This window comes from Pelobates fuscus, chromosome 9 (assembly GCF_036172605.1).
Source record: "Pelobates fuscus isolate aPelFus1 chromosome 9, aPelFus1.pri, whole genome shotgun sequence".
Classification (NCBI taxonomy): domain Eukaryota; kingdom Metazoa; phylum Chordata; class Amphibia; order Anura; family Pelobatidae; genus Pelobates; species Pelobates fuscus.
Genome location: NC_086325.1, coordinates 3165005 through 3188556, shown reverse-complemented (window position 1 = coordinate 3188556; position 23552 = coordinate 3165005). Strand labels below are relative to the sequence as shown.

General features: G+C 44.6%; 1 protein-coding gene across 1 annotated transcript; it reads right to left on the bottom strand.

Annotated features, from left to right (window-relative positions):
• Nucleotides 1-1234: 1234 nt before the first annotated feature.
• LOC134572243 (mucin-2-like) lies at nt 1235-22599 on the bottom strand. Its single transcript, XM_063431072.1, has 4 exons — nt 22512-22599; nt 12225-13547; nt 11345-11442; nt 1235-1333 (listed from the first exon to the last, which is right to left on the bottom strand). Exons 1-4 carry the CDS (start codon nt 22597-22599, stop codon nt 1277-1279), a joined length of 1566 nt encoding a protein of 521 aa, XP_063287142.1. The 3' UTR covers nt 1235-1276.
• Between the last annotated feature and the right edge of the window lie 953 nt (nt 22600-23552).

Below are 23552 nucleotides of genomic sequence, written 5' to 3'. Positions count from 1 at the left end.
ATGCCACATATGGGGTGGAACTTCTAATCATAAACTGCTTTTTCTATTGGCTAGCACTTTATTGATTATACTCTGTTAATGATGTATATTTTTTGCCTAGGTAACAGAATGATTTAAAAATATACATTTAGCCGCATATATACAAAACGTGTAAGTGCTAAAGGCAATATAAGCTTATCTAGTGCTTGGGGAATCCTCAGATCTTAGAATACCTAATTTATCTGTCAAACTCTCTGTGACTTATTCACTAAAAGCTTATTGTTATGAAAGACCTCATGGAACGGACTGGGCTAAGCAGAGACGGAATTTGGGAGCCCTGTGTGAGAAATCTTCACAGCGTCCCCCCCCCGCATGGCGCCCCCTGTTGCAGCTCGCACACCCCTAAGGCTGGCCCTGGGGCTAAGGAGCAAAGTGGTGACAGAGGGTATGAGAAACAAAAAGTCAAATGTCATAATCTGTGGGAACGTGTTTGTGTTGGTTTGCAGTAGATAACATGACACTATGGGTAGGCCAAGGAGCCATTTCCTTAACTGCCAGGTGTTATGGCACGTGTTAGCCAAATAACCCACAACCTTTCACAGGTACAGTGATCTCCCCAAACCCTTTAGAGTAAGAGAGGGACATTATCATTTAATTTCAGGTATTTTTTCAGATTCCATTTTCTTTATATAATGAACAGTTACAGTGTTAATAGCTTTACGTTGTTGTAATTACAGTGGCCTCCATATTTGGGAGTGGATGTGTGTTGATAATGGAGCAGGAAGTGAACCAGTTATCATTATTCTAATGCTTTCGCAAAATCAGAATACACTGTATACTGTATGGAGGTTAAATAAACAAAGCCTTCCCCCCACCAAACCATTACTGCAATCAAACCCTAGTTTCATCGTCTTCGTCTTCATGGTTAGTCATAATGGCATCGCAACCAAAAAGGCAAAGTTGCCCTACTAATGTTTGAACTCAGTGTACTTTATGGGCTTCAATGAAGGGAAACAATGTGAATTTCAAATTTAGGGCCACAGTAGCCAAACTGAATGTTTCCAAATCAGCTATTTTTACCTTGAATTTGAAATGTACTTTGAATTCTCACATCAGTGAATAAACCTGTTTGTCTCTAGACTGCACTTCCCAAACTAGCAGTGTGGTGGTGGTGGTTGACTATTGGTAGAATGGAGACATGCCTCGATGACATCGTAGGAAGTAAGATGAAGGTAGAAGACAATAACGATACAAACTGTCCTCGACTGATCCGGTGGATGACGGAATCTTACAGCATCTAGGCATTTGCGTTATAATGACGGTTCGATCTCGCATCTTTTAGCATTTTTCCAATCTAAAAGCAATAAGAAAGTCAGTAGTGGAAATAAATTGTAATAGGGATAAAATGCATAATGAATAACAAATGTGTTTTATTATGAAAGTAAATGTTTTTTACAAGCCAATATTTTCTTACTAATTAATGTAAAACAAAATGGTATTTTATATATATATATATTTATATATTTTTTTAATAAATAACAATATAACATATTGTCCCTTCTTTGTGGGAAATAAAAACAAAGTAACACTAATAACACACCCTCTCCCTCTCTCTCTCCCTCTCTCTCTCCCCTCTCTCTCTCCCTCTCTCTCTCTCTCTCTCTTCCTCTCTCTTCCTCTTTCTCTTCCTCTTTTGTAACGGACCGTTTCACTTACAAGAGGATAAAACCCAGTTTAGGCGATATCCCCCTTTTCCATAGACTAGCAGCTACTGCAAGCACCAAACTCCCGAACTGGAAACACACGAACCCTGGAGTAGCTGAACAGGAAAAGCATATAATCCGCTTACACTCCTGGCAGTCAGCATACAATCCAATTCCCCCAAAAACGAGACGACACATCGGTTTGAGGGTCAAGCAGAATCTGAGGTCTGGAACACCCAGCCTGGTTTTTATTACAGTTGTGCACATACAGGACACACCCAGGGGGAGGCATAAAACAACCAATCAAGCAACAGTACAACCCACACATCCCCTCCCCTCAGATAAGCAATTAGCATAATTACTACATACAGTAAAAATACAGTTTCCACACATACTCTGTAACTTTAAAACCATACATCACATTCACATAAAATTACATATCCACAATCAATCCATTCAGGGGAACAACATATTAAAAATGGCATGAATCAGACCAGGGGTTCAAAAGTTAGTAAAGTATCTTTTAAAACCCCTGTCAGCATGGCAAAATCTGGCTCACACAGGTTTCACAGAGGCCTCTATCCTGGAGACAATGGGGGGAAGTAATCCAATTATCCAGGGATAGAGGCAGACTCCATTGAGCACATGGTTACACAAAGACAGTAAAACACTTTAAAATACATAAAGTTACTTTTTATACATAACACACAGACATGTAACATATCCCCAGATAGCTGGGATCTGAACGCACAAAACTACCGAATAGCGCGCAGATCCTATTCACACAGTTCAATTGCCATGGAGCTAAAGTCTTTCCCATAGTCTTTCATTATATGAATAGGCTCCATGGCATAGCTATCTGGGGGTATCACCGCTCACACAGGGCAAGTACCAAATGGCCCCACTGTGTTTAAAGGGCCAGAATGAGTGACATGCACTCTGTTAGGGCCGAATATGTTTTGTAAAAGGGCCCAATCTCCCAGGGCCATAGTCCAAAGGCAAGAGGTGGGCAAGCAGCCCCCTCCAAGCACACGTGGCGAGGTCGGTTTCGCCACATCTTTCTCTCCCCCTCTATCTCCTTCTCTCTCTCTCCCTCTCTCTCCCCCTCTCTCTCTCCTCTCTCTCTCCACTTGCTGGCTCAGAGTGCTGGGAGCTTCACCCAGTGCTGGATTATATATAAGTAAAAAACAATTGTTTGTAGCTCTAACCTCCCAAAAAATGCATCTTCACCTATGGGTCCCTTAAAGCTGCACTTTCATGCCGAACTTACTTTTCCCTATTGCTTCCTCTTCTTTTCCTCTCACAAAACCTCTTCTTCATTTCTTATCTGATCTATGTTTCTTTAAAACATAATACAAAATAAGGGACTACTTTGTCTTATGTATTTTTCCTACGCTTGACTTGCTTAAGTCCGCTCCATTTTCTGTGGTCAAAGACATTTTCCCACAATACTCACCCCACTCCTTGACACAGAAAATAACGCGGACTTAAGCTCCCCCTTTGGTCGAAGCAGGTCAAGTGTAGCAAAAATACATACGGTAAAGTAGTCCCTATGTTTACAGATTCTGAGAGAGGAAGAGAAAAGCAGGTGACAATGCTGCTTTAATCCCCCTCTTGATTTTCTTACCCCCTTATGATTATATCTTTCTATCCTTCCTCATCCCCTCTATGTCTCTTTATCCCCCACAACCCCTCTGTGTCAACTTCCCCAGCACCTTGTCTCTTTCAACCCACAGACCAACTATGTCTCTTTTTCCCTCTAGCCCCTCTGGGTGTCTAACCCCCAGCCCATACCTGTCTGTTACCCATTCCACACCCCCTGCCTACGTTTGACCCTCCCCAGGCCCTCTGTACCTCTGTGTGCCTCTTTCTCTCCCCAGCCCCTTTTGTGTGTCTTCTCAGCCCCTCTGTGTGTCTCTTTACCCCAGCGGTCCACACTCTGCTACACTACATTCAGAGACCAGCAGTAGGGGAGCGCCCCCTTGCACGCCCAGGGCTATGCACCCTATGCGCCTTATGGTAGCACCAGCCCTGAGTGCAGATTTCAATAGACGATTACACTTTTATAAATCTACCTGGTTACAAACTAACATGTATAAAATGTGCTTTAACTCTTAAAAGGCAGAGAATTGAGCAGTGAAACTGCAGTGGCACGATCTATACACCAAAGTTGTTTCGTTAAGATAAAGTGGGTTTGGTGACTATAGTGTTGTTATTATTATTATAATTATTATTATTATTTTTATTATTATGTTAATTTTTATATAGTGCCAACAAATTCTGCAGACCAGACAAGTTGGACACACAGTAACAGAGGGATTGAGGGACCTGCTTAATGAGCTCTCATGCTAGAGGGAGTGGGGTATAGTGACACAGCAACAGAGGGATTGAGGGTCCTGCTCAGTGAGTTTACATGCCAGAGGGAGTGGGGTATAGTGACACAGTAACAGAGGGATTGAGGGCCCTGCTCAGTGAGTTTACATGTTAGAGGGAGTGGGGTATAGGGACAGTAACAGAGGGATTGAGGGCCCTGCTCAGTGAGTTTACATGCTAGAGGGAGTGGGGTATAGTGACACAGTAACAGAGGGATTGAGGGCCCTGCTCAGTGAGTTTACATGTTAGAGGGAGCGGGGTATAGTGGCACAGTAACAGAGGGATTGAGGGCCCTGCTCAGTGAGTTTACATACTAGAGGGAGTGGGGTATAGTGACAGTAACAGAGGGATTGAGGGCCCTGCTCAGTGAGTTTACATGTTAGAGGGAGTGGGGTATAGTGACACAGTAACAGAGGGATTGAGGGCCCTGCTCAGTGAGTTTACATGCTAGAGGGAGTGGGGTATAGTGACACAGTAACAGAGGGATTGAGGGCCCTGCTCAGTGAGTTTACATACTAGAGGGAGTGGGGTATAGTGACAGTAACAGAGGGATTGAGGGCCCTGCTCAGTGAGTTTACATGTTAGAGGGAGTGGGGTATAGTGACACAAAAAGTAAGGATAGGATTAGACTAATGACAGTTGCAAGAGAGGAATCAGTCGGGAGCTATAAACAGTTTAATTGATACGCTTTTATGAAGAAGTGGGTTTTTAATGATTTTTTGTGGAGACTGGAGTGGAGACTGGGTGAGCATCTAACGGAGGAGGGAAGCAAGTTCCACAGGAACGGTGCAGCCCTCCAGAAGTCTTGAAGGCGAACATTAGAGGTGGGAGTACAGACAGAAGATAGACGTAAGTCCTCAGCATAGAGTAAGGGCCTAGACGGGACATACTTGTGTATTAGGGAAGATAGATCGGTTGGAGCAGCATGTAGAGATTTGAAAGCAAGAACCAGAATTTTAAATTGAGCCCTATATGTTATAAATTCTTCTTCAATTTGTCCAATTTTCTAGTATAACCAGTGATGTATCCATAGCGAGGCAAACAAGGTATTTGCATTTAGTGGCACTTTGCAGGGGGCGGCAAAAACAGCCACCCCAAACGCCCAGGCAGATCCCTTGTTTGCCTCGTGTCCTGGGGGGCTTAAGAGCTGACCACTTTTGAGCCCCCCCCAGGCGGGCAGCGAGAGAGCATGCTCACCTAAACTCTTCCTGCTCAGCTCCCTCGCCCGCCGCTTAATGAAGCCGCATCTCTAAGCGGCGCGCGAGGGAGCTGAACAGGAATATCAGAGCTCCTTCGCCACCTACTCAGCCAGCAGGGGCATGCGGTCCTGGGTGGACCGGACTGCTCAGGTCGTCCGGGCCCCACATTCAGTGGGTACATACCGGGTCGCAGGGGGCCCGGTATGTACCCACTGGGCCAGCCTCTTCTCCTGGGGGGCCCAGCAGCCGGTCACCTCAGGGCCCCCCAGAGGCTGGCCCTGCTGACACCCGGCGGGCGCGCGAGGGAGCACTCTCCTCGCTCTGAGTGCTTCCTCTTCAGCTCCCTCGCACACCGTACTGATGCCGGAGCCGGAAGATGACGTCATCTTCCGGCTCCGGCATCAGTACGTGGCGCGCGAGGGAGCTGAAGAGGAAGCACTCAGCCAGGGAGAGTGCTCCCTCGCGCGCCCGCCGGGTGTCAGGGACAGTCGACAGGGAGGACATTTCAGTGAGTGGGGGAGAGGGAGGAAGGAAATTGGAGGGGGGGAGGGGGAGGGAGAAAATTTGAGTGGGTGGGGGGGCGAGGGAGAAAATTTGAGTGGGTGGGGGGGGAGGGAGGAAATTTGAGTGGGTGGGAGGAGGGAGGACATTTGAGTGGGTGGGGAGGCGAGGGAGGAAATTTGAGTGGGTGGGGGGGCGAGGGAGGAAAATTGAGTGGGTGGGGGGGCGAGGGAGGAAATTTGAGTGGGTGGGGGGGAGAGGGAGGAAATTTGAGTGTGTGGGGGGGAGAGGGAGGAAATTTGAGTGGGTGGGGGGGAGAGGGAGGAAATTTGAGTGGGTGAGGGGGGAGAAGGGAGGACATTTGAGTGGGTGGGGGAGAGGGAGAAATTTGAGTAGGTGGGTGGGCGAAGGGAGGACATTTGAGTGGGTGGGGGGGGCGAGGGAGGACATTTGAGTGGGTGGGGGGGAGAGGGAGGAAATTTGAGTGGGTGGGGGGGGGAGAGGGAGGAAATTTGAGTGGGTGGAGGGGGAGAGGGAGGGAGGAAGGAAATTTGAGGGAGTGGGGGGGAGAGGGAGGGAGGGGAGAGGGAGGGAGGAAATTTGAGGGAGTGTGGGTGAGAGGGAGGGAGGAAATTTTTTGGGGGGAGAGGAAGGGAGGAAATTCGAGGGGGGGAGAGGAAGGGAGGAAATTCGAAGGGGGGGAGAGGAAGGAAATTTGAGGGAGGGGAGGGAGAGGTAGGAATTTGAGGGGGGAGAGGAAGGGAGGACATTTGAGGGAGGGGGGAGAGGAAGGGAGGACATTTGGGGGAGAGGGAGAGGGAGGGGGAGTGGAAGGGAGGAAATTTGAGGGAGGGGGAGAGGGAGGAAATTTGAGGGAGGGGGAGAGGAAGGAAATTTGAGGGAGGGGGAGAGGAAGGAAATTTGAGGGGGGAGGGAGGAAGGAAATTGGAGGGGGGAGAGGAAGGAAATTGGAGGGGAGAGGAAGGAAATTGGAGGGGGGAGGAAGGAAATTGGAGGGGGGAGAAGGCAATGAGAGGGAGGGGGAGAAGAAGGAAATTGGAGAGGGGGGGGAGAAGAAGGAAATTGACGGGGGTAGGGGGAGAGATTGACATCCATCACACACACACAATGCACCCCTTGCACACAGAAAAACACACAATGCATTACACACAGACACACATACACAAGCAATGCATCCCTTACACACAGCAACACACAATGCACCCCTTCCACACACTCAGTGCATCCCTTACAGCAGTGTTTCCCAACCCAGTCCTCAAGGCACACCTACCAGTCCAGGATTTAGGGGTGACCCAGTTGTGTCTAAGGTGTTTTTTCTTTTTTTTCTAAAAACACCTTAGACAAAACTGGGTAATCCTTAAATCCTGGACTGGTAGGTGTGCCTTGAGGACTGGGTTGGGAAACACTGCCTTACAGACACACACACTGCATCCCATACATACACAAACTCACCTTGCAGCCCTTACACATACAAACACAGATTCACACAATGCATTCCTTACACACATCAGGACATCCCCCCCCCACACACACACACCCCCCTGTGAACAAACTCAGTGGTGGAACATGAAGGTGGACCCTGGGACCCAGACCTTGAGCTGTGTAAATGGCCCTCAAAAAATGGAGCTGCTTCCCGTATCCCAGAACATTGATTTTTGTGACCACAGTTACAAACCGCCTCCAGAGAGCCTGTTCTACACCAGACCAGTGGAGCCAGACGGCAGCTGAAGCCCATCATCATCCTCATCTGGTTGTAAGTAGGCAATCTAGTATATTATTCGTGGCACTAATCTCTAATTTACCTCACATTAAAGGGACACTATAGTCCCCAGAACCACTGCAGCTTAATGTAGTGGTTCTGGTGTCTATAGCCTGTCCCTGCAGGCCTTTTATTGTAAACACGGCGGCACTGCAGCACTGTGTTAGTTAACATGGCAGATCATATGGGTGGGGCACTGTGATGTCACATGGGGGGGCGGCAAACTTTACTTTTGCCTAGGGCGGCAAAAATCCTTGCACCGGCCCTGCAGACACTGCATCCCTGTGGGCGGACTCGGGGGGGGGAGGACCCGGGTGCAGGCGCCGGGGGGCCCAGACCTTGAGCGTGCATGTGGGGGCCTCCATGTCCGTTTTGCTTGGGGCGCCCAAATTCCTTCAAACGGCCCTGGAGAAGGGTACATGGCAGGGTGGGACACTGTGGTGGATACTATGACATCATGTGCCATTGCACACGTTGGTTTGAAGGAGGTGTCTGCAGGCGAGGTGGTGAGTATGTGGTCTTATGTCAGGGGTGGGATCAATGGGATTGGGTGTTATATGGAAGAGAGGGTATTATGTTAAGGCGGGGGTGTATGGCAGGTTGTGTATTATATGGCAAGGAGGGTGTTATAGCAGAGTGTGTATTATATGACATGTTGAGGAATATATGCCAGGGTGGGAACTATGACTAGGTGGCGAATTTATGGCAGGGAAGGTATTATGACAAACTGGGGGTATATGGCAGGGAGGGTATTATGACAAGGATAGGATAAGGGGTATAATGGCAGGAAGTGTGGGGGTATAATGACAGGGAAGGTGGGGTTATAATTGGGGTATAATGGCAGGAAGTGTGGGGGTATAATGGCAGTGAGGCTGGGAGAGGGAAGTCAGAGGGTACTTTACAGATACTATATTAACTCACCATTTAGGAGGGTGCAGGAGCTGCAGGGGCCGTCTCTCACCATGTGGTGGCTGCTCTTTCAGCCTCCATGCAGCTCCTTCCCAGGATCAGGCAGTGCAGCAGGTTCAGGATGGTCGTGGGGGAGCAACCTGGCTCTGCGCCCCTTGCTGTTACACTCCATAATAACCTCCCTGCTGCTCAGTGTGAGTCAGAACACAGGCTGGGAATCTCCTCTAACACTTACCTACAAAGCTCTAAATAACTCTCTCCCCTGCTACATTTCATATGCCCCCTCTTGGTTTCTCAACTTTACTGGTGCTTGACAGACTTCTCACCGGTAGCTCTAAACATTTGGAACAGCTTACCTACTGTAAGGGATCACCTGTACTCCAACTGAGTACCTTCCATTGATGGACACTTCCTAGCTTGCGCCGAGGACCACAAGCACTGCACCGGACACCACAACCACCGCAGACTCCACCCCCCGTAGCTTAACTGGAGTCTCGCCGTCTTCCTTCCACCCTGGATCAGCCTCTGTCCTCCAGGACCGTGTGGGGGAGACCTCTCCTCCAGGAGAGCGTATCAGGAACAGCTCTTAGAAGAGCTAAGTGATTAAAGCTCAGGGGAATATACAAGTATAGCAATCCCCAGTGTGAATATAGCTGTCCCCTCCAATCACGAGACAAGACTACGTGTTGAGGGTCAAACAGGAACAGAATGCACTTTATTGCACTTTATTGCTCTTTTATACACCTTTTCCCACAAGGTTACCATTTGGCTTAAGTGGGTGTGATAACTTAATTATCTCCAGGTACAGGGAATATCTCTAAGTCAAAACTGTTAACCACATAAAAATACATAACTCTTATAATACAATGTTTAACCTATATGTCCAACATATCCCCAGATAGCTTGGATCTGAGCGCTAAATATGTCCGAAAAGCACTCAGATCTCACAAAAACTGTTGAAACGCCATGCAATTAAACAATAGCAAGGGCTGATGAGAGATTGAGGAGGGACAAAGCAGCCAGTTTCAACTGGTCTGGCAGTGTCCCTGGGACAACGCCCTGCTGGAGAACAATAGGACAGGAAAAAGGGGGAGGGGAAGAGGCACATTTCCCATGGATTTAAAGGGGAAGAAAAAGTGTGATAAAATCCAATATGCCCAAATAAAGTTTTTAAAGGGCAAACTCTCAAAACTGTCACAATGAACTTTGGAACAGTACCTAAATTATACTAATAACTAAATTCCCATCTATGCATCAAAACAAAATCAAATAGCACACTCCCCTCTTTCAAATACTTGGGTATGTTGTTAGACCCCAATCTATCTTTTGGCCTCCACATAGAAAAACTTGCATCTAAACTTTATCCAAAACTAGGTGCCCTGTACAGAAACAAATCCGGCCCAAGCCCTACAGTAAAGGAAAAGATTGTACAGCAAATGCTGATGCCAATCATTGATTATGGGGATATACTATATGCACCTGCACCACAATCCCACCTTAATAAACTCAATACATTGTATAACTCGTTCTGCCAATTTGTGCTACAATGTAATTACAGGTCCCACCATTGTGACATGCTAAAAGAGCTAAACTGGCTGTAGCTGGAATCCAGACGCACCCTTCATCTTTCCATCCTTGTGTTTAAAGGGAATCTCCAGTGCCAGGAAAACAATCCGTTTTCCTATCACTGGAGGATTCCTCTCCCTCCCACCCCCCAATCCCCAGTTGCTGAAGGGGTGAAAACCCCTTCAGTGACTTACCAGAGGCAGCGACATGTCCCACGTCGCTGCCTGCTCCTCCCCCGCCGCTCCACCTTCTGCCTACGTCGGACGGTGGGCGAGACTGGTCCCACCCACCGGCCGAGGAGACCTAATGCGCATGTGCGGCAATGCCGCGCATGCGCATTAGCGCACCCCATAGGAAAGCATTGAAAACGATTTTCAATGCTTTCCTATGGGAATTGAGCGACGCTGGAGGTCCTCACACAGCGTGAGGACGTCCAGCGACGCTCTAGCACAGAAAACGTGCTATAGAGCAGGAAGTTCTCTCTAGTAGACAGCCACTAGGGGAGGACTTAACCCTGCAAGGTAATTATTGCAGTTTATAAAAAACTGCAATAATTACACTTGCAGGGTTAAGGGTAGTGGGAGTTGGCACCCAGACCACTCCAATGGGCAGAAGTGGTCTGGGTGCCTACAGTGTCCCTTTAAGAGCTTTTTCTGGGAAGCTCTCCCCGGTCGTTACCACCTACTATAACCTCCGATCCAGTACCAGCACTTTATTTAGTCTACCTCAATACAAAAAGAAAGCACCTTCTCCTGCAGAGCCCAAGCCTAAAATCCTTTAAGAGATCCCTCTCTACATATCTCAAAACAGAATGCACGTGTCAGGGTTGATTATATATTTCCTACCTGTTCTATGTTACATTTTGTATATATTGTGTATTAATATTGTTTTTGTATTTTATTGTACCCTAATGTAACAATGCAATGTGTTGTGGACCCAGGACATACTTGGAAATGAAAGAAATCTCAATGTATCCATCCTGGTAAAATATTTTATAAATAAATACATTTCACCAGCATATCTCTTGCTTTCTGTTAAAGGATCACAGTTCACTCTCACCTCCACATCCAGCTACGTTCCCACTTTGTCGCTTAGTTGCTATCCCACACGCTTGTCTTCATATTGCGTTTTTATACCCCACCATTAACCTATTGTTCCTGTAACATTTTGTAATGGTCTCGTTATTAAATGTCCTCCTTCATAATATTGTAAAGCAACGTGGAATTAGTCGGCGCTATATAAATACTAATATTAATAATACATTTTAGACTCTGCCAATTATGGCCTATGCCTTTGGTTACTTGAGGAGTAAGTCTTGCTCATGGTCCACTTACCAAAACACAAAGCAGGATCAGAAGGGTAGTAATTACAGCAGTGATTGAAGCGATGACTACCACCAGCCAGAGTGGGTAACATTGGGGTGTTGGTGGTTCTGTATGAAAAAATAGAAAGCTATTAAACAAAATATCTTAATATATGCTCTTTAACAGAAATATATGTTCTATAAATCTACTGCAGAAAATGTTATCATAGGTGTTCATATTGCTTTTGAGCGGCGGCAAAGTGAAGTTTTTAGCTCTATAATCATGAGAATGAGGGGACTGGCTAGAAACCCCAAGATATTATCATTATTTGCGTCCTGGTAGATGAGACATTTTCGGCTGTGTGAAGAGTGTAGGGTTCACAAAGGATTCCCTCTACAACGGCTAGGAGGTAGAGCTGCATCTTGGCCACCTCTGGTCTGCTAGATTACTGCACCTCCTTCTCTACATCTCTGGATACAGACGAACTAAAGAATTTAAATGTTTGAGGGTCTAACAAAGTGGAGCCCCAGGCACCCATTCGAAACCTTATTCAAACACAATCAGGCTGGGACATCTGCAAAAATGAAATACAATAAGTGATTTTAATCTGTAATTCTACTTAATATAATTGTAATAATTGTTATACATGTTGCACAGAATGGTAGCTGTTCTTTTGTTGTTCAGCTATTCAGTAAGAATAAATGGGCTGATCCTTGGCTTTTCATATTTATATATTAAACCAGTAAATGTTTGTCAATCTTCTCCTTTTTAATTAACTGTCTATCCAACTCTCTACGTGCTTGCTGTTGTAATGGTTACATTTTGGTTCGTTCTCTGTAAAGGATAAAAATAATTCATGATAGAAACTAGAGGGTTCTATATATTCTTGTGCTAGTTTAAGTTGACTTACCAGTGGTTGCTGTAGGAGTAGAAGTAACACATTCTGATGTTGGTCGACAACATGGACTAGTGGTAGTGATCTCTGTAGTTGATGTTAACTGAGTAGTGCTTGGACTACTAGTGGACTTTGTGGTGCTAGTTGATGTTGACTGAGTAGTAGTTGGAGTGTTCTCTGTAGTACTGGTTGATGACAGCTGACTTGTGCTTGGATTGACAGTAGTCTCTGTGCTGTGGGTGGATGTTGACAGAGAATTTGTAGTAATAAAAGTAGTTGGCTTTGTCGTACTGCTTATTGTTGATTGACTAGTGGTCTCAGTACTGCTAGAGGTCTCTGTGGTGCTGGTGGATGTTGGCTCACTAGGTGCCACAGTGCTGTGGTAGGTCTCAGTGGTCATGGCTGATGATGGTTGGCTAGTGGTCTCAGAACTTGTAGAGGTCTCTGTAGTGCTGGTGGATGTTGGTTCACTAGTGGTGACAGCAGTACTGGTATATGTTGCTGCAGTAATGGTCGATGTGGGCTCAGGAGTGGTCTCAACACTTGTTGAAACCTCTGTGGTTCTGGTGGATGTTAGTTCAGTAGTGGGCATTGTACTGGTAGAAATCTCCGAGGTAGTTGGCGATGTTGGTGGACTAGTAGTCTTAACACTAGTAGAGGTCTCCGTGGTTCTGGTGGATGTTGGTTCAGTAGTGGTAACGGTAGTGGTAGAAATCTCTGAGGTAGTTGGCGATGTTGGTGGACTAGTGGTCTTAACACTAGTAGAGGTCTCTGTGGTGATAGTGGATGTTGCTTCAGTGGTGCTGGATGTTGTTAATTGGGTACTAGTAGGTAAAGGAGTGGTTGTGGTTTGTGTCATAGTTCGAGTTAAAACTATGTCAAAATATGCAGTTGTGCTTTCATTAAAATTGACACTTGTTATCGATGACGTACTGTCTTTGGTATTATACACCAAAACTTTTACAGCAGCTTTTAAGATATTATTTGTTATATCACTTGATACAAATGATATAGTCAGTCCAGGGGATTCAGTTATGTAAAATGGAGTGCCTTTATTAATCATAGAGCTGTGGTACAATATTACACGATTGCTTTTTCCAGCTTTCACTGACACATTGAGAAACAATGCTGTCTCCCTATTCGGTTTAAAATTCTTCACTAAAACTTCATAAACTAAAGCAGTCATCGGCGTGAATTGCACTGTTGTGTTTGAAATTGATGAGTTACTTCCATTAGTGGGGTATAAATAGATATCAAAAAACAACTTAAATGTTCCGCTTTGGTCAAGTATGCTGTTTGTGGTGGTGCTGACTGTTTCTGTGTTGGTTCCACTCTGAGCTGATAAAGAAAAATTAAAAACAATTAGTCCTTACAGGATATTAAGTTGGACATATTGCAGTTATCCATAGCAAAGTTAAATCTTATTAGATTATGGGATTGAGGATACTATTCGACCCTCATCCAAAGACACATCTGAGAGATTAGACTTCGCAGGGCTAGTTCCTGCAATATGCAGTTAGACACAGATATTGTTATTAACTATAGTGCAAATTTCAAGTAAATTCAAAAGGAATTTCAAATTTAAAGGGAATTTCCAGTGCCAGGAAAACAATCCGTTTTCCTGGCACTGGAGGTACCCTCTCCCTCCCACCCCCCAAACCCGTTCAGTCACTTACCTGAGGCAGCGTCGATGTCCCTCGTCGCTGTCTCCTCCTCTGCGCCACTCCTCCTACTGTCTCCGTCGGCGAGACTGATCCCGCTCACCGGCCGGAGAGACCTAATGCGCATGCGCGGCATTAGAGCACACCTCTAATGGCACTATCTGTCCCTAGAGCTGGTGGAGACAGAAGGCAGGTAAACTGCTGAAATTGTGGCAGGAAAGGACACATTAAACACAACTGCAGGTGCCCTCCTAAAAATAGAAACCCCCAGAATTCAAATGATAGCTCCCATGACAACCAACCACCTACACTACATCCCCCTCCACAATAAGATCTGGCAACCCAGTGTCCCTACATGCTTTCAGTATCCCTGACTCAGCTAGACCTTCACCCATTTTCAATGTTACACTGCCCCCTGGGGCATCCAAATCAATGTTGCAGAAAAAATATGTGTTCCTGTATGAAAAGTCTGAACATGTATTATCATGTGTAGGGGTGAAATTGCAGCTACATGACTCTATTGCCCTTGTAACAAGACTACTTGTCAGCCCTCATGCCCCTGCTAATCTACTAGGCCCCACTGGAAGAGTAACATTGTCTGTGCTTTTAGAGGACAAACAGATGATATCCCTCTCAAATGTTCTGGCAACTCTCACTATGCCCAGCCATGTGCCAGAACCTGACACTGATTTGTCAAAGTGAATCTCCTGCCCGGAGCCACCCCTCCCTATCAAAAACAATACCCCCTAAGCCCAGCACAGGAAGATGCTATTTTCCCATCTGTGCAAGAGTTACTGCAGGCAGGGGTAATTGTCCACCTCCCCTTGTAACACACCATTGTACCCAATTAAGAAAAAGCAAGAGAAAGGGAAACCTGTGGTATACCGTATGGTACATGATTTGAGGGCAATTAATGCTGTAACTGAACTCATTGCCCTTAATGTCCCCAACCCACACACCTTGTTGTCATAGATACCACCTTTCTCTAAGGTATTTACTGTTATTGACTTGGCAAATGCATTTTTCAGTGTCCCCCTGCATCCCGACAGACAGTATTTATTTGCATTTACATATAAACACAAGCAGTACACATCTATCCAAGATGCACATGGACAGCATAGTAAACACCCATTGGGTAGCACCCGGATTAACAGCTGTAGCAGCTAAACACACCAAAGCTTGCATGATTTGAGCTATAAACAATCCAGGACAGGCTGTCAAAACACCGAGTAAGCATACACCAAGGCCACTTTACCCGTTTCAAAGACTGCAGATAGACTATATTCAACTACCTAAGGTAGGAGTGTATGAATATGTGTTGGTGTGCATTGATGGTGTGCATCTCTTTTCAGGTTGGCATTAGGCCTACCCAGTGTCGAAAGCCACAATGAAGGTCACAGCAGGTAAGCTTCTGAAGGAACTGGTATGTAGATATGGAGTACCTGAAGTGATTGAAAGTGACAGAGGTAGCCATTTTACTGGGGAAATAATGCAAGAAATTATGAAAGCCTTAGGGATCAGTCAGGCCTTCCACACCCCTTATCACCCCCAGAGTAGTGGGAAAGAAGAAAGGGCAAATGGCACCTTAAAGAACAAGATTGCAAAAGCCATGCAAGACACAGGGAAGCCATGGACTGAATGCCTTCCCCTAGCACTCTTTTCTATGAGATTCACCCCCAATTCCAGAGATGGCCTATCCCCTTTTGAGATCCTGTTGTGATGTGCCCCAAAGACAGGCCTCTATTTCCCCCAGACCCTCCAGATGCAGCATGGTAGTATGATTGCCTATGTCAAAGATTAGGCAGGGTGCATAACAAGTCTTTGATTCCATTCCAGATCCAGACTCTGATTCTGCAACTCACAAACTGCAGCCTGGGGATTGGGTGGTGATAAAGAGGCATGTGAGGAAAGGACTTGAACCACGCTTTGATGGTCCATTCCAAGTGCTCCTGACTACGGCTACCTCAGTGAAACTAGAAGGAAAAGCCACGTGGATACACGCCAGTCACTGTACACAAGTCACTCCGACTGATCCACCGACATGGAGCTGGTTTTATCCTTAACATTGAATGCTCTGTTCAGATATGCTACTCTGACTTGAGACCAGAAGATAATAATGCATGGCAGGAAAATATATGGATGCAGATAGCAAAGGCTTTTAATTTAACCTCCTTTTGCCTCAACCCTCTCCTCAGTGCTATTGCTCCTCACTGAATGTCACGGGTGAGGGGTTACAGTTTGTTGGATTGCCTCTCACTTAATGCCGTGGGTGAGGGGTTACAGTTTGTTGGATTGCCTCTCACTTAATGCCGTGGGTGAGGGGTTACAGTTTACAGGATTGCCCGTAACGGAATGCCGTGGGTGAGGGGTTACATTTTGCTGGCTTGCCCATCACAGAATGTTACGGGTGAGGGGTTACATTTTGCTGGATTGCCCCTATCTTAATGCCACTGGTGAGGGGTTGCATTTTGCTGGTTTGCCCATCACGGAATGCAACGGGTGAGGGGTTTCTTATTTTGTTTTGCCTTTTTAATACACAATATTTGTGAAATTAAGAGCTGTGTTTATTTATCACATAATCCAAATAATCAGATTGTATTATATAATGGTGGTGGTGGGGGGGGGGTATTATATATTTTGTATACTCTCTGTAGCAAGTCCCAGTTGGTTGACACGTGGCTTCGGCCAAGGTCATGGAGAAATGTCCAGTTGGATGTTTTATATCCTTTATCCTTATATCTATGTGTGCTTTTATATATAGGTAGTGCTCTGTTTGCATTTTATGTATGAGCTTCATCTGCCTGCCTCTGTTTAATAAATTACTGTTTGGTACACTAGTGAGGTCTGTCACCTGCCCACTGTGGCTGTCATCCGGACATGTTATAGTTAAAGTCTGGGTATGTTGGACAGAATACAATGAAATGTCAGCACTGGCATAATGAACAGAATGGAGGAATAAATATTCTCATAGTACAAGGAATGGTAGCTATTTCTGAATGAGAAATTGGAGACTAATAAAACGGTTAAGGCATAGTCTAAAAAGGGCCGGACTGGGAGAAAAATTCGGCCCGGGCATTTTTTATCACAGCGGCCCACTACGCAGGGGGCGGGGCAGAGGAGGTGTGTTTTGTCATCACCAATGACAAACACGCCCCCTCTCAAAGTGAGCATGTTGGTTCAATGCTCTTCCAGGGCAGACCATGCACAGAGCTCTGCTGAAGAGCTCTAGCATGAGAAAAAAGTCCTGTATTTGTTCTTACACAGCGCAAGAAAATGTATTAACATGCTTGCACTGTGTTTCCTTGCAATTTGTCTCTATAAATGGATACCAGGAGACAAAAATGCCATTAAAGAGTATTGTGCATGTGTTTGGAGCCTGCTTGTGGTATTGCGTGTGTGTAGAGTGAGCTGATTGTGGTGTGGTATTGTGTAATAAGGTTGGTTTTAGTCATGTTGTGTTTGTGGTGTAATGTGATGCATATGTGGCTAGGGGCTGTAGAGAATGTGTGTATAGGGGATGTAGCAAGTGTGTGCATACAGGCTATAGTGTGTGTGTGTGTATAGGTGATTTAGTGTTTGTAGAAAGTATGTGTTTAGGGGTGTAGTATGTGTTTGCTTACAAGGAATCTAGTGTGTGTATAGGTGATCCAGAGTGTGTGTGTGTGTGTATATATATATATATATATATATATATTCTAGTGTGTGTTTGAAGGACCCAGAATGTGTATAGGAGATCTAGTGAGTGTGTATTTATAACGGATTCAGAGTGTATATAGGGATCTAGTGTGTGTATATGATCCAGAGTTGGGTAAGGGATCTAGTGTGTGTCTGGAATGTAATGTGTTTGGGGTGCAGTATGTGTGTGAGGGGTGCTGTGTGCGTATGTATGTATGTATATATATATATATATATATATATATATATATAGATATATTTGGAAGTAGTGTGTATGTAAGGGGTGCAGTATGTGTGTGTGAGGGGTGCTGTGTGTGCGGTGTGTGACGGTGCGGTGTGTGTGAGAGTGATGTGTGTGAGGTGTGCTGTGTGTGATGTGTGTGAGAGTTCTGTGTGTGATGTGTGTGAGAGTTCTGTGTGTGATGTGTGTGAGAGTTCTGTGTGTGATGTGTGTGAGAGTGCTGTGTATGATGTGTGTGAGAGTGCTGTGTTTGATGTGTGTGAGAGTGCTGTGTGTGATGTGTGTGAGAGTGATGTGTGTGATGTGTGTGACAGTGCTGAGTGTGATGGGTGTGAGAGGGGTGCTGTGTGGGATGTGTGTGAGGGTGCGGTGTGTGATGTGTGTGAGAGTGCTGTGTGTGATGTGTGTGAGAGTGCTGTGTGTGAGAGTGCTGTGTGTGAGGGTGCGGTGTGTGATGTGTGTGATGGATGCTGTGTATGATGTTTGTGACAGTGCTGTGTATGATGTGTGTGACAGTGCTGTGTGTGAGTACTGTGTATGATGTGTGTGACAGTGCTGAGTGTGGGAGTGCTGTGTATGATGTGTGTGAGAGTGCTGTGTGTGATGTGTGTGACAGTGCTGAGTGTGATGGGTGTGAGAGTGTGTGTGTGTGATGGGTGTGAGAGTGTGTGTGTGATGGATGCTGTGTGTGAGGGGTGCTGTGTGTGATGTGTGTGAGAGTGCTGTGTGTGACGGTGCTGAGTGTGAGAGTTCTGTGTGTGATGTGTGTGAGAGTGCTGTGTGTGATGTGTGTGAGAGTGCTGTGTGTGATGGGTGTGAGAGTGCTGCGTGTGCTGTGTGTGACAGTGCTGAGTGTGATGGGTGTGAGAGTGCTGTGTGTGATGTGTGTGAGAGTGCTGTGTGTGATGTGTGTGAGAGTGCTGTGTGTGATGTGTGGGAGAGTGCTGTGTGTGATGTGTGTGAGAGTGCTGTGTGTGATGTGTTTGAGAGTGCTGTGTATGATGTGTGTGACAGTGCTGAGTGTGATGGGTGTGAGAATGCTGCTGTTTATAAATGTTAGAATGGATTGTGTGTGTGTGTGTGGGGGGGCTAAATAAACAAATAAAATAAAAGGCATTATGTCCCCCCCTCCCTTCTTACCTTTTAGCCTGGGAGGGGGGGACCGGCATTGTGGTATCTGGGAGGGGGGGACCGGCACTCTTTCATCCCTGGTGGTCCAGTGGTGAGTGAACTCTAGCCTGCGGGCTAGAGTTCACTCTCGCGAAATCCGGTCGTTGCCATGGCAACGCTCCGGATCTCGCGAGAGGAACCCGGCGGAGCTGCAAGATAGAGCTCCGCCGGGTTCCTCTGCTGGTAGGCTGGCTCCTTCCCTCTCTCCCCAGCCGGCGGCCGCCTTTGACAGCATGTGGGCCGGTGAGGGAGATCTTTGGCCCGCCATGGACTACTGCAGGGCCGGCGATAGGATAGTGCCGGCCCTGCATAGACCGGCAGGGGAGATCCTGTGACCTCCCTGCCGGCCTCGGCCCCTGGCCACCGCGGCCCACCGGGCATTTGCCCGGTGTGCCCGATGGCCAGTCCGGGCCTGAGTCTAACTATACAACAATGAGGCGTTATTTTAATTAGGAGTTAAATATGTAGAATATGATCAGAAATGGGTTTCTCCTTTAAATAGAGGCAGCATCTGATCCAAATGATAACGAAGTCCTTTATATAAAACACATTGACTAACAATTTGTAATCAGCTGCAAGAATATGCAAGATAAATTTAACTCTACATAGAAACCAGTCAATTTAAAGACTGAATATTATACTTTGATATTGCACCTTTTCCCCTGACTATTAGTTTAACGTTTCTATATATTACAACAGTATTTTGAACCTTTATATGGGTTTTCCAGCTTTAATAAAATGTTACATTGGGTAATTGACACAGCTAAGTGGCTAATAACTAATGTGAGGGTTAACAGCTTATAGGAAAAAGGAGAAATCTGCTACCTTGAAGTCAAGAAGGTTTTTACCCATTTTTTTTAAAGGGACACTATAGTCACCAGAACAACTACAGCTTAATGAATTTGTTCTGGTGAGTAGAATCATTCCCTTCAGGCTTTTTGCTGTAAACACTGTCTTTTCAGAGAAAATGCAGTGTTTACATTACAGCCTAGTGATAACTTCACTGGCCACTTCTCAGATGGCTGTTAGAGATCCTTCCTGGGTCATGGCTGCCTAAAATGCATCCAAACATTCAGTATCTCCTCCCTCTGCATGCAGACACTGAACTTTCCTCATAGAGAATCATTGATTCAATTCATCTCTATGAGGAGATGCTGATTGGCCAGGGCTGTGTTTGAATTGTGCTGGCTCTGCGTCAGTCTCAGCCAATCCTATGGGGAAGCACTGTGATTGGATCAGGCCACCACTTCTGATGATGTCCGCAGACTGCTTGTTTTTTTTTAGGCAAACATCATGCAGAGTTACAGCTTCAGGCTTGAATACAGCAAGATTTTTCTATATTTATGGAGGCATGAGGTGCCCAGGGGGGGACTAGATGGTGGTTTTAACACTATAGGGTCAGGATTACATGTTTGTGTTCCTGACCCTATAGTGATCCTTTAAGACTGATTCTTTTTTCAGTCTATTATACTACATTGCTGACAATGTCATGTAACTTTTAAAACAATATTACATTTGATCATGTTAAGCATTAATTCTCGTTACTTTAATCCACAATAAAATTTACAAAAAACCCGTCTACACTCAGCTTTTTGTGCTTTGCATAATTTGATTACAAAGTCACAGACAAGGGACAAAGAAACAACTTTTGACTGTATTCATTAAACGAAGAATTGTGGTGAATTGATAACGGGAATTGTAAATGTTAGCCCAAAGTATTCTACGTGGAATCATGAATTATTGGTGGAGATATGTTGACTTAGCATTTAGAATTTCCTTGTCAGAGTTCCAGAATTCCTGGTTTAGAATGCTAAAGGAAAGTGGAAACTTTACTTCTAAATATCAGAGTTGGAACATTGTAATTTTAGTTTTGGTAATTTAGCTAAATACGTGATTTGTCAAGGTATGATGGTGGCTATTAAATAACAGATTGATCACTGTGCAGTTTAATGAATTTTGTCAGATTGAAATTACAATACTTTAAATCTCTTCTATTCATCGTATTAAAATGTTAATGGTTTGTCACTGTTTTAGTTAATATTTTAATAAATAATGTGCTCCATCACTATTCATTTATTTTAATATTTAACAATTTTATGTAAAAATAACTCCGTTGTTGTGAGTAAAACTGTTTTATTTTTGGCAAATAAAGAATTAAAAGATTTTTTTTGGAAACTGACACAATAATAAATATCTGTCACCGTTCAGTTAAACAAAAAGGCAGGGATACTTAATAATTACTGCTTTTATCAATAATTACCAAATAAATATATGATTATAACTAGCTGACATAGTCAAGATAAGTGGGTCGCATGCAATATTCCACCCATGATTGTTTATCAGATAATACACAACGTTGTGATTTTTCCAAATAATGGGAGATTGACTCATACGAAATTATGAACTTCGAAACAGAATATGGATTGATGACGAAACAAATGGAATGGACAATGGATACACATTTCATTTGATTGGTTGTATACATGTAACATACATGTCTGTGTTATCCCATATATCAATTATTCTTCATGGTAACCTGTCCCTGGCTGTCACATGAGTCATTCCAGGGTTGGTCACTCTGTGAGATGTGGCATTGTGGTTCCCTGGCATTGAGATACAGAGATGGGAATTCGGTATATATTGCATGTGTCAGAGTGTCTTCTAGTGAGTGATTAGATGTTTCACTATTGTATTGACCTGTCTTGGATTCCAGGATATCTAAATTCTCAACGGAGATTAATCACCCCTGTGTCTACCATGGTCATCTAAAGATTTAGAGAATTATCTCACTTCAAGCAGGGATATATAAGTGCTGAATTCCATTTGTTTATGAATACAACATGTAGGAATGTAGTATGTGATATGAACTACAGCTGGGATTGATGGAATATGTTTTTAGCAAAATCCCTTGGACCAAAGATATCCAGCCATGTTCAAAACGCCTCCTTATGTCTTACAAAGGAATACAATAAATAACTATATACACATTTGAATCACATTAAAGACAATCACAGGTAAACAAATCTTCCATTTTGTCTGTGGTCAATGAAGTAAAAATGCACTAAAACAGGAAAATAATTAAGTATGGATCGCAAGGAGAACACAATCCCAATATCATACATTCTGTATTTGCAAACCTTAGGTTAATATAAAGACATTAGACAAATAACTAAAATTGAGAAATTCCATCCCAGCTATGCCAGGCTTAAACCTGTTCCATATTCTCAATTTCCTACAGTTTATTTAAATGAATTATAGTCAGAGATACTTTGTACACTTCAAGGTCATTCTACTTTCATTAGCTGGAGCTACAGGATCCATTGCAATGGATGAAGAGAAGAAATGAGCCAATGCATTCTGCAATTCAGTGAAATCTACCATTATCTGATACACCTGGATCATTCAGCCAGTTTTCATGTTAGGTATGATACCTAGTTTAATCCATGGATCAATTTAAAGCCAGTAGAATGACCCACAGATTATAAATGGGTCATGAAACAGGACTTCTCATTCGAAACCCACCACCTTTGATCTATTCCACCTTCACGTCCTTACCAGCCAAGCACAAAGGCAACAGGAAAACCAGCTTGAGGGCAGAGTCCATCTCTAAACTGCGGGATGAATGCCAGGAGACTGTCGGCATAGCTCAGGAGAATTCTCTATATACTGAGAAGGACAAAAGGGCGGTGACTTTATCAAACCCTCTATGTGAGCTGCCTACAGAATAGTTATATCTATCTGCCTAGAAATGTTTCAGTGCATGACTGATAAACTCTGACACATGCCTGTTTGCTAAGCAATTAATAACATCATTGGCTACTTCATTCACACTATGCCAGCACGTCTGACCCTTCCAATACCGAGCTATAGCTACAGGAAACTTACTGGGGAGACATTGTATGGAGCAATTGGAGCAATAGGAGGAGTTATAATGAGGCAATGGGAGGAGTTATAACAAGGAAATGGGAGGAGTTATATGGACTATTAGGAGGTGTTATAGGGAAGGTTACATGGAATAATAGGAAGAGTTATAGGGAGAAATAGGAGGAGATATAGGGAGGGTTATATGGAGTAATAGGAGGAGTTATAGGGAGGGTTATATGGAGTAATAAGAGGGGTTATAGGGAGGTTATATAGAGTAATAGGAGGAGTTATAGGGAGGGTTATATGGAGTAATAGGAGGAGTTATAGGGAGGGTTATATGAAGTAATAGGAGGGTTATATGGAGTAATAGGAGGAGTTATAGGGAGGGTTATATGGAGTAATAAGAGGGGTTATAGGGAGGGTTATATGGAGTAATAGGAGGAGTTATAGGGAGAGTTATATGGAGTAATAGGAGGAGATTTAGGGAGGGTTATATGGAGTAATAGGAGGAGTTATAGGGAGGGTTATATGGAGTAAAAGGAGGAGTTATATTGAGGGTTATATGGAGTAATAGGAGTTATAGGGAGGGTTATATGGAGTAATAGGAGGGGTTATAGAGAGGTTACATGGAGTAATAGGAGGAGCTATAGGGAGGGTTATATGGAGTAATAGGAGGGTTATATGGAGTAATAGGAGGAGTTATAGGGAGGGTTATATGGAGTAATAAGAGGG

Bases quoted from the DNA above. Each gene is read 5' to 3' on its own strand.
- LOC134572243 (XM_063431072.1), bottom strand. From the start codon at position 22,599: ATGCCGACAGTCTCCTGGCATTCATCCCGCAGTTTAGAGATGGACTCT. The intron at 11,443-12,224 runs GTAAGTCAACTT...TTTTTCATACAG, and splicing joins TACTCCTACAGCAACCACTG to AACCACCAACACCCCAATGT. The intron at 1,334-11,344 runs GTAAGTGGACCA...TATTGCTTTTAG, and splicing joins TGATCCTGCTTTGTGTTTTG to ATTGGAAAAATGCTAAAAGA.